The 14866-nt window shown below is 35.8% G+C and overlaps 2 protein-coding genes across 2 annotated transcripts; both read right to left on the bottom strand.

Moving 5' to 3' along the window:
• Positions 1-5084: 5084 nt before the first annotated feature.
• On the bottom strand, positions 5085-8282 carry LOC140884471 (uncharacterized). Its single transcript, XM_073291245.1, has 2 exons — positions 5572-8282; positions 5085-5475 (listed from the first exon to the last, which is right to left on the bottom strand). The coding sequence occupies exons 1-2, from the start codon at positions 8267-8269 to the stop codon at positions 5123-5125; spliced, it is 3051 nt and encodes a 1016-aa protein (XP_073147346.1). The 5' UTR covers positions 8270-8282; the 3' UTR covers positions 5085-5122.
• A 1253-nt stretch (positions 8283-9535) lies between these two features.
• On the bottom strand, positions 9536-12885 carry LOC140882194 (uncharacterized). Its single transcript, XM_073288015.1, has 2 exons — positions 10111-12885; positions 9536-10010 (listed from the first exon to the last, which is right to left on the bottom strand). The coding sequence occupies exons 1-2, from the start codon at positions 12818-12820 to the stop codon at positions 9670-9672; spliced, it is 3051 nt and encodes a 1016-aa protein (XP_073144116.1). The 5' UTR covers positions 12821-12885; the 3' UTR covers positions 9536-9669.
• Positions 12886-14866: the final 1981 nt, after the last annotated feature.

Raw genomic sequence — 14866 nt, 5'->3', positions numbered from 1 at the left:
CTTATATTTATATATATATAATTTCTAGACTGGATTAAGTTATATCTCTATTAGGACACTAACTCCTTAGGGCCCATAATCCATAACTTAAGCCCAACAAGCCAAGCCTGTTATTATAAAAATTAATATAAAATTCATCATGACTCTGATTGATAAACTGATTTCACCAATGTGCACAGAAACCATTTCTCCACCTTTTAAAGTCAAGATAATTTTTCTGAATTCGAATTCAGTGATTTTAAAAAATGCCCATCCCTATGTCATTTTAGGAAATTCCACTCCCTTTAGTTAAGAAGTCCAAATTCTCTTTCATTAAATTTAACTCTTTAAATTTAACTATCTCAACGGGGATTAGTAATCCATTACTTGTGTGATCCTCAATGGTTCAGGGATACAGCTAGCCGTGGGCTCACAACTCCTTGTGACTCGAAACAACAATTTCCGACTTACCCATCGAATCATGGTAAGAGCGCCTAGCAACATCGCCCCATGATTCCCTAGGTATCACTGATAGTGCCTGCAAGAACCAGTAGGTTTTGGTTAGCGTACAGTACGGTCCCTTCATCCAAATATCCTGATCGAATCAACAACCATTGGTACATCGGGAGTCGTTCGAGATTCGATAACTATGCAATGCATCTTGAAGATCAAATAGTGACATCGCATGTGCTACTAGGAAACCAAGTAACCTAAATCACATCGAGTACTCTGGCCAGAGATTTGTCACACTAATATATCCTCAGATCGTATAGGATATCCACACTCGCAAGCGTGTGGTGAATCCTTGACAACAAAACATCGACTCCTATATGTGTCGTAACTATACCCAATCCCGATACCTGATGACCCTCATAGAGTCGGTAAACGAGTCAAAGTATAGTACTAGCATATAGAGTCTCCATGATGTTTCAAGTAGTAAGGACTAATAGTGTACAACCAAAACCGCGGACTTATCCACTCAATTAATAATAACCACTTGAAAAGTTCGAATAGGGTAGTTCGATCATTCATCATATGAATATCCATTTGCATTCTTTGAACATCTCTATGTTCCATACCAATAAAACGTGGTACTTGGCATCGCAAATGTTAGTCTCGATCTCGAGCGATCCTTATCCTTATTTGCGGACGGCTCAATTGACTAGGAACTGTTTAGAATATACAGTGACTATAAGATGTGTTTCATGATAGTGATCTCTCTTTATTCACTATCTCATCTTACTTACACTATAGTATATTCAAGGTCTTTATCAAAACAACAATAGTATATCACAATATAACATTATGAAGAAAGATAAAGAATATGTCATTAATGAATGTAAATTATATTAAACAAAGATTGTTTACAATAAGAGACTCTCAAAGCCCTTAGCCACAACAATTGGCTAGCGGGGCATCAACTCTTTCAGATTGGTGCAAATGACTTTCCATCAAGCAGTTTTTCACTTCTGTTGGGAATCCTCAAGCAAATGGGCAAACCGAGGTCACCAACCGGACCATTCTGCAGCACCTCAAAACACGCCTGGGCAATGCCAAAGGAAAATGGGTGGATGAGTTGCCAAGTGTTCTATGGGCATATCGAACCACTCCACGCTCTTCAATTGGAGAATCTCCTTTCAACCTGGCCTACGGAGCGGAAGCTGTGGCTCCTGCCGAAATTGAAGAGCAATCATGGCGAGTGAAACAGTACACTTCATCTGGGAATGATCAAGACCTTCGAATTTCATTGGACATGGTGGATGAACTGAGAGATGAAGCTTCGACACGAGCCGAGAGATATCGAGCTTGTATGACTAAAGCATACAATGACCGAGTCAAACCTAGATCTTTTCGAGTAGGAGACCTGGTTTTGAGAAAATCGGACATCTTGAAGTCTGTGGGTAAATTGGACCCAAAATGGAAAGGTTCGTACAAAGTAATTGAGATTGTGAAGATGAGAACATATCGCCTCCAACATTCAGATGGAAGAATACTTCCCAGACCTTGGAACGTGGCCAACCTGAAGAAGTTTTATGCATAAACTGCAACTCTCGCCAATAATAGGCTAAATTTAACTTTTTTTATTAGCATATTTTCTTTTTGTTTTGCTATTACAATTTTGTTATGTATTTTTCAACTAATATGATTATTTTTTTATACAAGCAGATTACTTTGTCGAAAGCTTATCATATCTCCTCTCCTATACTAACGCTTACTTACGATGTAAATGTCATAGACCCTAGCAATCATAAAAAAAATTCCCAACAATAAGAGGCTTGGCCAGCCCCATGGGACATTTGAAATTATGACGCTTTAAGAGGTCAAGACGAAATAATAATATTACAAGTCCTGGGATACCTCACCACGTACTAAGTGGGTTTAGGACTTTCCTATGAGACAAAATCTTGGGAGACTGATCCCCTTCCAAATACTTCAATATTAAAGCGATAGTATTTTATTCATCAAACAAGTATGCAATAGCAAATTCAAAATGCAAAAGAGATATGATAATCGACAAAATTGAATATATATGAATATATATATATATATATATATATATATATAAAGGAATTAATGTTTTTCCTTTGCTCCTCCACCAACTACTTACTTACTCAAAAAGAACAAACAAATTCTATGACTTTGACTTTGTTACAAAAAAAATTTTGCCCAAAAGTGGCAAGAAATAATAAAGCTAAACTGCTCCACGGCTCCAAAGAGTAGTCTCCATGTAGCTTCGACACACACCGTCATTATTGATTGTATAAGCTAAAAATTCGAACGCAAAGCTTCGATCATCTCCTCATCACCCAGACCTCCCAATAAATCTCCTAAGGGAGGATCCGAGTCATCCTCAACTCTTGCAGTACTAGGCTCCGGAATTTTAGGGTGAATCATCATAATAATTTCCTCCGGAACTAGTTTAGTATCTCGTAGTTCTTTGCGACAATCCAAGAAAACTTCGTCATCAATAACAATCGCCCGCTGAATCACTTCATCTCTAAAAGCTGTGGATTCTCGATAGCCTTCAATTGCTTTTTCTTCGGTGCTTCGCAAGAGATTCTTGCCTATTGACGAATTGAGAAAAATTTCACCGGTCTCCGATTCATAGGAATATTTTCCCCTAAGTAGCTCCATCTTTTTACACATTGCATCATATTTTTTGGATTTCTTTTCAAGCTCCTTTTGCGACTTGAGAAAATCATCTCGAACCTTAGCACCTTCCTCGCCGAGTCTTTTGCACTCTCCCCTTAATGACGTTACTTTTTCATCCAATCTTTTATCAGAATTTTGGGATCTCTCTTCTCGAAATTGAAAAGTATGGGCAAGCGATAAAATCTGCAAACACCCATAGATAAAGAGTATTATTTACTACATAAAAATCATAACAAGTAACAAACATATAATAATATACCTGGAAGGCAAACGAGGCAAGAGACCGAGTTAATACTTCGGTAGGCTGAGGCAATAGATGCAACTTGTCATGATCTCCAATGAGATTAGCTCCGTTCTCCAACCAATCTCTGGATCCTTCAAATTCCAAAAAGAGCCAGCATTATTCCTATGGTTCACACCCTCCAAAAACAAGTGGCAACCTTCACGAGTGTCGGGAGGAACTGTTCGTTCATCATCACGTCTTCTTTTTGGATTTATTCTACTTTTATCACTCTCCCTAATACGGGTATCACGGTCAGCATCATTTCTTCTACCACCATTCCTTCGGTCACGAGCGTCAGTATTTCTAGATGGAGGACCAGAACGATCGACACGGTCGGATGGCCCGGGAGAATTCCTCCTCCTTGGAACCCCTTGGGAATTTTGATTACCTCGATCCATTGGTGACTCTTTTCTCGACATATTTGACGAAGTCTTCTCGTTTTTCTCTATGCAAGCGCGAACCTCCGCCAAACTTATTTTGTCACCTACAAACAAACACAAAGAGAAAAGAGAGAATGATCAATAAATAAATTTAATAAATTTTAAATTAACACGAGTAGAAGAATCCCAAGAAGACGCAAAATACAGTTATCAAAATTCAACTTGGACAAAGCATTACCAGTAGGAACCAAACTCCTAGGATCGACTATTTCGTCAAAAAGACCTAAGGATCGAAAGTCAAGCTGCAAAGTGCGATGAGTTTTACCAAATATGAGTTTTACCAAGTATGATTAGTAGAAGCCAAAAAATGTAGTTTTCACAATATTAAAAATTATTTTTTTGTCTTATATATTTGTCTCTTTCGATTGTGATCTCTACATTTTCAAATGTTAGTTTTAGTCCTCTGTCTCTGTCTCTGTCTTTTTTCCGTAATTTTAGTCCTTTTATAAACTCAACATTGATAAGTGTTAATGTGACGATGACGTGTATGATACCACAACAGTACTCCGATTGAAAAATAACTAAAATTCAAAAATAAAAATTTAAATTTAAATACATGATTAAAATTAAAATTTGATAACATAAATAAACAAAATCTTAAAGTGACAAAAGTAGAAGCCAAAAAATGTAGTTTTTTTCCAAAAAAAAAAAAAAAAAAAAAAAGAAGAAGGAAAAATCTATATAGCTTGTTTCAAATATCAATCATTTACTCATCTACCACCATTCAGGGGCGGACCCATGTAGGGTCCAGGGGGCATAGACCCCCCTCAAATTTTTTAAAAAATTATTAGTGTATATTTATATTAATTTTTTAATAAAATAAAATATGATACATGTTAATTTTAAATAATATTGATGTATTATATTTCAAAGAAAATATGTTTAATAACTCATCAAATAATTGTATAATGAATTATTATGAATTGATTATAATGTTTTAACTTTTTTAGCCATCTTTTAGTTGATATAAAATGCACATTCATGATTGTTTTATGAATTGTATCCAATAACGGAGCCAAATTTTTTTCTCTATCCAAACTAAAATTTTCTAAGCTATCTATTTTTTTATGTGTTGAGATTTTATCTTTTTATTTTTAAAATTGTTCACGGGGATATTGACAAAGTTGACTAAATTTAATGTATAGAAAATAGGAAAAAAAAAATTAGATCGTCCAACCGATGACCCGGACGGAACAACACATAGCTCCGTCCGTAATTGTGCCCCCTGACCAAATTTTCTGGTCCGCCCCCGCCACCATTTAGCAAATCATACAACAAAATGCGCTTTCCGAATCTTTTGCAATTCCCTAACAACATCCTTCATCATCATTCGATCTTTGGGCAACTCCATTGAACATGCTACTCCGATTTCAAGAACACAAGTCACACAATTCTTGATTTTAAATAGCATGTCCTGATCCCTGTGCTCATTCCGAATTATTTGATCCACAATGTTCATCTCTTGCTTCTGCAAAGCATGGCTAACTAAATGGTGAAGGCTGGACTGGCTGTTAAGTGATGCGTCGTCTGTTGGTCTTATGTTCGTGAACATCTCCAGCACAAGAATCCCAAAGCTATAGACGTCGCCTTGTATTGTCACAACGTTGCTCGTCCCATACTCTGCAAATATAATAGAAAAGATTTCAAGATGACATAATTTTTAGTACATCACTGAAGAGTTACATAATGTGAAAAACAAAATGGAAAATTTCATACCAGGGGGAATATAGCCAACGGTACCCTTGATTGCCATTGAGTTGCTGCTTCCATCATGTGGTGGAAATATTTTTGAGACCACTTTTGTCAATCCAAAGTCCCCGACATGGGCTGTCATGTTTTCGTCCAGAAGAATGTTACTCGGCTTCAAATCACCGTGAATGATGATGGAGTCAGTGCCATGATGTATGTATTCAACAGCAGATGCAACATCAATGACAATATTCAATCTCTGAGCTATGCTTAGACTTATGTTGTTTTTGTTGTGTGATTCGCCTCCTTCTCGTGCGTAGTCGTTATGCAGCCATATATCCAAGCTCCCATTAGCCATTAGTTCATAAACCAATGCCATAAACCTAAGGCCTCGAAAGTTTGTGCTTTCACAAACGCTCAATATTTTCAAAAGGTTTCTATGTCTTATTCCTTTTATTGCATTGCATTCTGAGATGAAGCTTTTGGAAGCTCCTTTGACTTCAAGATTGAGAACCTTCACTGCCACCGCCATTTGTTTTTCGTTGAGAATTCCTCTGTAAACGGATCCAAATCTTCCGGACCCAAGTAAGTTGGCGTCGGAGAATCCATCTGTGGCTTTTACAAGATCTGCATAAGATACCCTTAAAAATGAGTCCGGAAATGAGGGCACCGAAGGTTGAGGCTCTTGTAATGTTCGTCTTCTGTAAACAAATTTGTAGATGCACGTTGAGAGCACAAGGCATATGGCTCCTGCACCCAACACAGAGATCAAGATTTTCCAGTAATTTGAGAAATGTTTCTTCTTCAAATTTGTAGGTGGACAAGGAGGAAGCTTTAACAGAGCAATGCCTCCACATAGGTTGGCATTTCCTTCGAGAGAAACCGCGCTTCCATTCTTAAACACGCCTTGTTTTGGCACTTCTCCTTGCAGCCTATTGAAGGACAGATTCAAACTTATCAGATTCAAATCAACTAGAGAATTTGGGATGGAGCCTGATAAGTTATTCTGTGAAAGATCCAATTCTTGCAATCCTTTCAAAGCAATAAGCACATCAGGTATCTCTCCTTCAAGAGAATTGCTTTCCAGGTGAAGGCGTTGTAGCACGACACAGCTACTCAAAGTTCTTGGTATCTGTCCTGATAATCTGTTGTGAGACAAGTCCAAGTCCTTGAGATTTTTTAGAGCGCCAACTTCCATAGGAATAGAACCCGTAAAAGCATTGTGTGACAAGTTAAAGGATATTGAAATTGATGAAATGCTAACAATATCTCTAGGTATTGAGCCAGTGAGATTGTTGGAAGAAAGGTCTAAGGCTAGCAAGTTGGTGCAATTACTCAGGCTTCGAGGTATTGTTCCGACAAAATTGTTATTCCCTAAAGAAATATGGTTCAACAATGTCAAGTTACCAATGGAAGATGGTATCTCATTCGTCAACTCGTTCGCTCCCATGTAAATTTCTTGCAACTTACTCAGTTTCCCAATGACCACAGGGATAGAACCTTCAAGAAAGTTGCCTTCAAGCACCAGCCGCGTAAGGCCGGTGAGGTTTTGAATACCTGAAGGAATAGTTCCATGGATTTCATTGCTTCCAACAGAAAAGAAGTTAAGCCTACTCGAAAAATTGCCAAGGGAGTTTGGCAATGAACCGCTAAAATGATTGTCATAGATCGAAAGTGTGTCGAGGTTAGTACAGTTTGTCAAAGATGACAAAAAGTTAACATCTCCCTCCAAACTATTGGATGAAATGACAAATGTTTCGAGTGCCGACAGCTTGTTGAAATCGATACCTAATTCCCCTGTAAATTTGTTCGAATACAGATATATTCTTCGAAGAGAAGAGGCATTTGAGAGTGAGAATGGGACATTCCCATCAAAACTATTGCTTCCCAAATCAAGAATGGTTAGTTTTGGAAGGGTGAGGCCTATATCAAAAGGTATGTTTCCTCGGAGCTGATTGGATCCCATTGAGAAAGCCAACATAGTGGAAACATTAAACAGAGCAGGTGGGATCTCGCCAACCAAATCGTTTTGGCCTAAATTAATCCATTCTAAGCTCTGAAGTTGGACGAGTGACTCCGGAATTCGCCCTTGCAACCCGCAGAGTGCTAGAGAAAGTAGAACTAGTCTAGTGAGATTGCCAAGAAATGGTGGAATAGTTCCGGAGAGAGTGTTTATTGACAAGCCTAAAGCTTCGAGTCCGAACAAATCGCCTAGCTCTGGGATTATGTATCCTGTGAGATTGTTGTCTATCAAGTTGAGGTAATAAAGATTCGAGCACATGGACAGGTTTCTTGGTATCTCTCCGCTGAAGGAGTTGTTGCTGAGCTCAAGATATTCGAGCCGCCTCAAACGACCAAACTCTTGCGGGATTTCGCCGTAGAAGCTGTTGTTTTGTAAAATAAACTCTCTGAGAAAAGAAAGGTTACCTAAATGGGGTGCAAGGGATCCCACAAGGCCTTGGGACGTCAAGTCGACCGATACGACCCGATCTCGATGCTTTTTGCCGCAGGAAACGCCTTTCCAGTCGCAAAAATGGACGGATACATTCCAGGAAGTTAAGGCCCCGAGTGGTTCGAATTGTATGCCATTCTTGAAGGCCAGGAGTGCTGCGAAATCGGTTTCGTTGTTTTCGCTAGAGACGACGGGAGTAATGCAAATGTATAAGAAGAAGCAGCGTGAAATCAGCTGGCCTGGAAACGTGGTAGAATTAGAAAGCTTCGCCATTGGTTTCACGAAACTGTTAATTTCATGAGATTAATTTCAAGAGAATACAAAAAATACATATTTGTATGACAAGTGAAAGAAACAAGTATATATCCATGACATGACCGGCGTCCACAAAATACATTAATTCCCATTAAAATCTTGTCGCCTGGAAATGGAATGACCCAGAAAACAAGAATATGTCAAACCAAACAATTAGTAATATGTGAACGTGAATTTTACAATGCTAATCAGTACTTACATATTATATATATATACACACACAATTAAATAAATAAAATAAATGCATAACTCTTAAATAAATGCATAGTCAACAAGAGAAAATATAATTAATTTCACGTCTCTTATTAAACAATATATAAATATTGACTCCTGTAAGTGTACAACATTAATTGCCGAGGACAGGAGTGTGAGGAGTCAAATGGGTAGATAGGATTATATAATTTCATCTTTAAAATAATAAATAGTCTAATAATTAATAACTCTATAAATTAATAATATTTCATAATCTTAATAGTATTAATTTTTTGAATTTTACTGTATAACCTAGGTGCGTTGACAAGTTATCATCATCAATATTTTCATATCCAGATCGGTAATCAAACCGGTAAATCCATAAAAAAACGGTTCAATCAGTCAAACCAGTTCAACCAGACGGTCGAACCAAATTATTATAATATTGTATAAAATAATAATATAATAATAACTTGATATATTTTAAATTTTAAAAACCATAAATATATATATATTTATATATATATTGATTAAAGTTTAAAATGTAAACAACAAAATATATATAATCAGAAATATCAAATATAATTATTTACATATTTATAAGAAAAAATAAATCAAAATAGGCTCAGATACGTATTTTAAAAACTATTAAAATTTAAATATAAAAAATAATCATTTATATATAACCAAAATTAAAACTTTTAAATTTTAAATATAGGAAATAATTTTTTGAAGGGATATAAGAAATAATTACAATTTTAAAAAATTTAATTTTTGTAAAAAATATTATTTTAAAATATATATGTATATATATATATATATATATGAACCGGTTTAACCGGTTTTGAATTAGGTTTAAACTCAAATATTCTGAGTTCCTAATTATATGTGCTGGTGTTTAAGTTAAGTAAATTGGTTCATGTTCACAATTGCATGCATATATTACAAGAGCATGTCTCTTGAGATATGATTGCACAACCCATATTAAAAGAGCAAGTCTGTTGAGAGACAGTCGCACAGCCTACGGGTTGACTCAATCCATATTTGGACATGAGAAATAATATTTTTGTCGATAGTTCAAAAAATTGGCCCACTAGGAGTTTTTGTGATGCTACAAATGCTAGGTTTTTCCCAAATCAATCCAACTTTCAGCGGTCTAAGTAATATCATTCAGCTAAATAAGCCTTCTGTATATCATGCAATTTTCTAACAACATCATTCATCTGCATTCGATCTTTAGGCCATTCCTCGGAGCATGCTACTCCAATTTCCAGAATACAACTCATACAATTCTTGATTTTACTATCCATGTGGACCGTGTGTTCTCGTGGAATGATTTGATCTATTTCTTGGCTTCGCAACGCATGGCTCACTAAATCGCGTAGGCTCGATTGACAACAAAACGCTGCATCGTCTGTTGGTCTAATGTTCGTGATCATCTCCAGTAGAAAAATCCCATAACTGTATATGTCTCCTTGTATTGAGATGTCATTAGTCATGCCATACTCTGAAAATGTAAAGGACTTCATAGTTAGGCTTTTTAAATAACATGTTTGAAATGGGACTTTTGATTCGTGTTTCTTCAATGTAAATGAAGAATCTCATACCAGGGGGAATATAACCAATGGTACCCTTGATCGCGGCTGAGTTGGTGCTTGTTCCATCCGGCGGACATATCTTGGATATCACTTTTGCCAGGCCGAAGTCCCCGACGTGGGCAGTCAAGTGTTCATCCAAGAGAATGTTACTCGGCTTCAAATCACCGTGAATGATGACAGAATCAGTGCCAGTGTGTAAGTATTCGACTGCAGATGCAACATCGATGGCAATATTCAATCTCTGAGCTAGGCTGAGAGTTTTGCTGCTTCCCTGTTCATTTTTCGCATAATCGTTATGCAACCACTTGTCCAAGCTTCCATTAGCCATAAATTCATAAACCAGTGCCTTGAAATTGTTCCCCTGGGAGTCCGTGCTTTCGCATACACTCAGTATTTTCAAAAGGTTTCTATGCCTTATTCCTTTTATTGCATTGCATTCTGACATGAAGCTTTTGGAAGCTCCTTTGATTTCAAGATTGAGAACCTTAACCGCCACCGACATTTGTTTGTCATCAAGAATTCCTTTGTAAATAGAGCCAAATCTTCCATATCCAAGCAAATTAGCTTCGGAGAATCCATCTGTGGCTTTGGCGAGATCTGCGTAGGATAGCCTTAAGAAGGACTCAGGAAGTGATGGCACTAAATACCGAGCCTCTTGTGACATTCGTCTTCTATAGAAGAGTATGCAGATGCATATTGAGAGGGTGAGGCATATGGCCCCTGAACATAACACAGAGATCAAGATTTTCCAGAGATTTGAAAAGTGTTTCTTCTTCAGATTTGTAGATGGGCAAGGAGGAAGCTTTAACGAATCAATCCCTCCACATAGGTCGTCGTTTCCTTCAAGTGAAATCGCACTTCGGTTCTGAAATACTCCATGTGTTGGCACTGCTCCCTGCAGCCTGTTGAAGGATAGATTCAAACTTATCAGATTCAACTCATTAACTAGAAAACTTGGGATGGAACCTGATAAGTTATTCTGTGAAAGATCCAATTCTTGCAATCCCTTCAAATCACTTAGCCCAGCAGGTATTTCTCCTTCAAGAAAATTGCTTTCAAGGTGAAGGCGTTGTAGCACGACGCAGCTACTCAAAGTTCTTGGTATCTGTCCTGATAACCTATTATGAGACAAGTCCAAGTCCTTGAGATTTCTGAGAGAGCCAACTTCCACAGGAATAGGACCTGTAAAACTGTTGAATGACATGTTAAACAAAATCGAAATGGACGATAGGCTAATAACATCTCGAGGTATGGAGCCATTGAGGTTGTTGGAAGAGAGGTCTAAGCTCAGCAAGTTTTTCCAATTACTCAGACTTTGAGGTATCTCTCCATACAAGAAGTTCTCCTTCAAGGATACGCGGTTCAACAATGTCAAGTTACCAAGAGAAGATGGTATCTCATTTGTCAATTTGTTAGTTCCCATGTTGATCTCTTGCAACTTTCTCAGCTTCCCAATGCCCCAAGGAATACGACCTTCAAGGCCGTTGTCTCGAAAATCAAGTACAGTAAGTCCGATAAGGTTTTCGATACCAGCAGGAATGGTTCCCTGTATTTGATTTCCTCCTATGTACAGCTGACTAAGCTGACTCGAAAGATTCGCAATGGAGTCTGGCAACGAACCGCTCAAAAGATTAACAGAGACATCTAATGATTCAAGGTTAGTACAATTTGTCAAAGATGATAGAATCAAGCTAACATCTCCCTCCAAACTATTAAACTGAATGAGAAGTTCCTCAAGGGCCGGAAGCCGGTGGAAATCATTCGGCATTTGCCCTGTAAATCTATTAAAAAACAAGTATATACTTTCAAGAAACGACGCGTTTGAGAGCGAAACAGGAATCCGTCCATCAAAATAATTGCCTCCCAACTCAAAAACCCTCAATTTCGGAAGTGTGAAGCCTATATCTGGAGGGATGTTTCCATGGAGTCCATTCAAACCCATAGAGAAAACTGTTATATTGGATATATTATATAGACCATATGGAATTTCACCAGTGAGCTTGTTGTTACTTAGATTGATGAATCTCAAGCGTCGGAGTTGCACGAGTGACTCCGGGATCTCTCCTTCCAACCCACAGTTCGAGAGAGATAACCGGGAGAGATTGGTTAGATTTCCCACAAACGGCGGAATAGTTCCGGAGAGATTGTTAGTTGTGAGGCCTAGAGCCTCAAGTTGGAACATAGAACCTAGCTCTGGGATTATGACTCCTGTGAGGTCATTGTCTATCAAGTTGAGGTAATAAAGATTGGAGCACTGGGAGATGTTTCTTGGTATCTCTCCACTGAAAGAGTTGTTACTAAACTCGACGAACTCAAGACGCCTCAGACGACCAAATTCCTCCGGGATTTCACCATAAAAGCTGTTGTTTTGTAGAATGAATGCTCTGAGAAAAGAAAGATTACCTAAATGGGGTGGAAGGGATCCCACAAGGCCTTGAGACCTCAAGTCGATGGACACGACTCGACCTCGATGCCTTCGGCTGCACAAAATCCCTTCCCATTCACAAAAGTGTGCAGTTTCATTCCATGACCTTAGAGCCCCCAATGGATCATCAGCAATGGTACTCTTGAAGGCCAAAAGAGCTGCCAAATCTGTTTCATTGCTCAAGCAAGTCGCGGGGGTCGTAGCAAAGTACAAGTAGAAGAAGAAGAAGCGGAATAACATGATCAGAAACATGTGATTAATGTTGTTGGGACAAGTTAAAATTAAAGTTGCCATTGTTTTTGGTTTTCTTGTACAAAGATGGCAAATAATGTGACGAATCAAAGATTATGTATTTTTCTTTTCTTGTTAGAGGAGATGCATGTGAATGCGTTGACTCGTGAAGATCTTGGTGGTTACAGAAGAATACAAATACTACAAGTAATATATGTTGTAATTATAAATTCAGAACCAAAGAGTTTGTTTTTTAACAACTTCCGACTTTTCTTCATTTCATATTCATAGTTCATCCAATTAAGTGACGCATTGGTCTTCTATTTCTGACTTCTTGTCCATTCATTATTTTTACCTCGTATTTTGGACGTTGATCTAGGATGTTTCAAATTTTGGTTCCCATATATTAACTTTGATTTTTCTTTTTGTTTTTTTTTTCTCAATCAGAATACTAACATGGTATCAGGAAAATATTTGTACAACATCAAAAAATATTAGTGTGATATCGAAAAATAATTGCGTAATATCAGAAATCGTTGACATATCTCATAAAGTTGCGTTAAAATAGGACAAGTTAGTGAACACAAAAAATTATTTCCTTATTTCAAAAAAAAAATTATTTTCCTTGAATAAAATCTTTTGGATCAAATAAATGAAATTCAACTACAATGAATACATAGAATTATGTTATTTTCACTGTATACGTATCTAGATCTATTTTTCTTTAGTGTTAGAATTTTTGTTGTACAAATCCAAATGTAAATATAAATTCAGCAATATTTGAAATCTAGGGGATGATTGGTATGCTTGAATGGAATAGAGGTGGAATAGAATCAACTTTGGAATGAAATAAGAATAGGAAAGGGGAATGATAAGTTTATTTCATTCAAATGATTGATACCAAAAAAATAAAATCGAAATAAAATAAAATTATTTAAAATATCAAATAATACTTTCATTAAAATTCAAAATAGTAGCTATTCAAAAATATTTATTATAGGTTTAAAAAATATTTATTATAATTATTATTTAAAAACAATAAAAATAATTTATAACTATTTATAGTCTATTAATCATTATAAAATTATCTTTATAGTAATATTAATATAACTATTAATCTTAGTTTAGTAATTATTGTTAGTATTTGATTTAATTAAATAAGTGTCTTTTAATAAAATATTATGATAGTTATTATTTAACAATTATTTTATTATGTTATATATTTTTATAATATACGTGATTAATAAGTGATTGTTTTATTTATTTAGTTATTAATATTATTATCATTATTCAATTATCATAATTTTATATTTATAAATGATAGTGAATTAATTTGATATTATTATTATAATGATTATTATTTTAGGTATTTTATTAAATTAAATAAGGTAAATATTTTATAAATGGAGAAAAATTAGGAGTGAAAATAGTCATTCCAATGGGATGAACATTTTTATTCCAAATTCAAACCAAACATGATTGTAGAGAATGAAATGGGAATGCTCATTCTATTCTTATCTCATTCCCTCCTACCATTCATGTCTAGGTTTTTTTTGCTAGCAATGACTAGCATTCTTTATGAACTTGGTTATTAAAATAATTTTATTTTTATCAATATACTACATTCATTTCGATTATAGACTTATTTTTTTTCACATAAATTAAAAAAAATTATTGGTAAAACAAATTTTGTAAAAAATTTCTATTTTATCCCTATTTAATATATTCAAAAATTGCACAATTTTCATGATGTAGTTAATAGATGTATATTGATAAAGGAGTGTAAACAAATATTACTAAATATAGTATATGTTTATATATTTGAGACAAAAAAAAAACATATAATATATAATTGGTACAAATGGAGTAAAAGATATGTGAAAAAATTAAAAAATGTCAACTACAAGTTTGCAAATGAGTCAAAAATTCCCGGGAAATAAAAAGAATAATAAAAAATGGAAGGCGATAAAGAGTAAAGGTAAGGCGTGAGCTTTGAAAATTTCATTATCATTTACTTTAAAATGTTTTTTTTAATTCTTAAAAAAAATGTTATATATAGGAATGCTCAGCTGCCCAACCATGTTTTTTCACTTGGTCCGCGACCACTAA

Source organism: Henckelia pumila, chromosome 2 (genome assembly GCF_033568475.1).
Source record: "Henckelia pumila isolate YLH828 chromosome 2, ASM3356847v2, whole genome shotgun sequence".
Taxonomy (NCBI): domain Eukaryota; kingdom Viridiplantae; phylum Streptophyta; class Magnoliopsida; order Lamiales; family Gesneriaceae; genus Henckelia; species Henckelia pumila.
The sequence above is the reverse complement of the archived record's forward strand: the minus strand, read 5'-3'. Positions and strand labels throughout refer to the sequence as shown.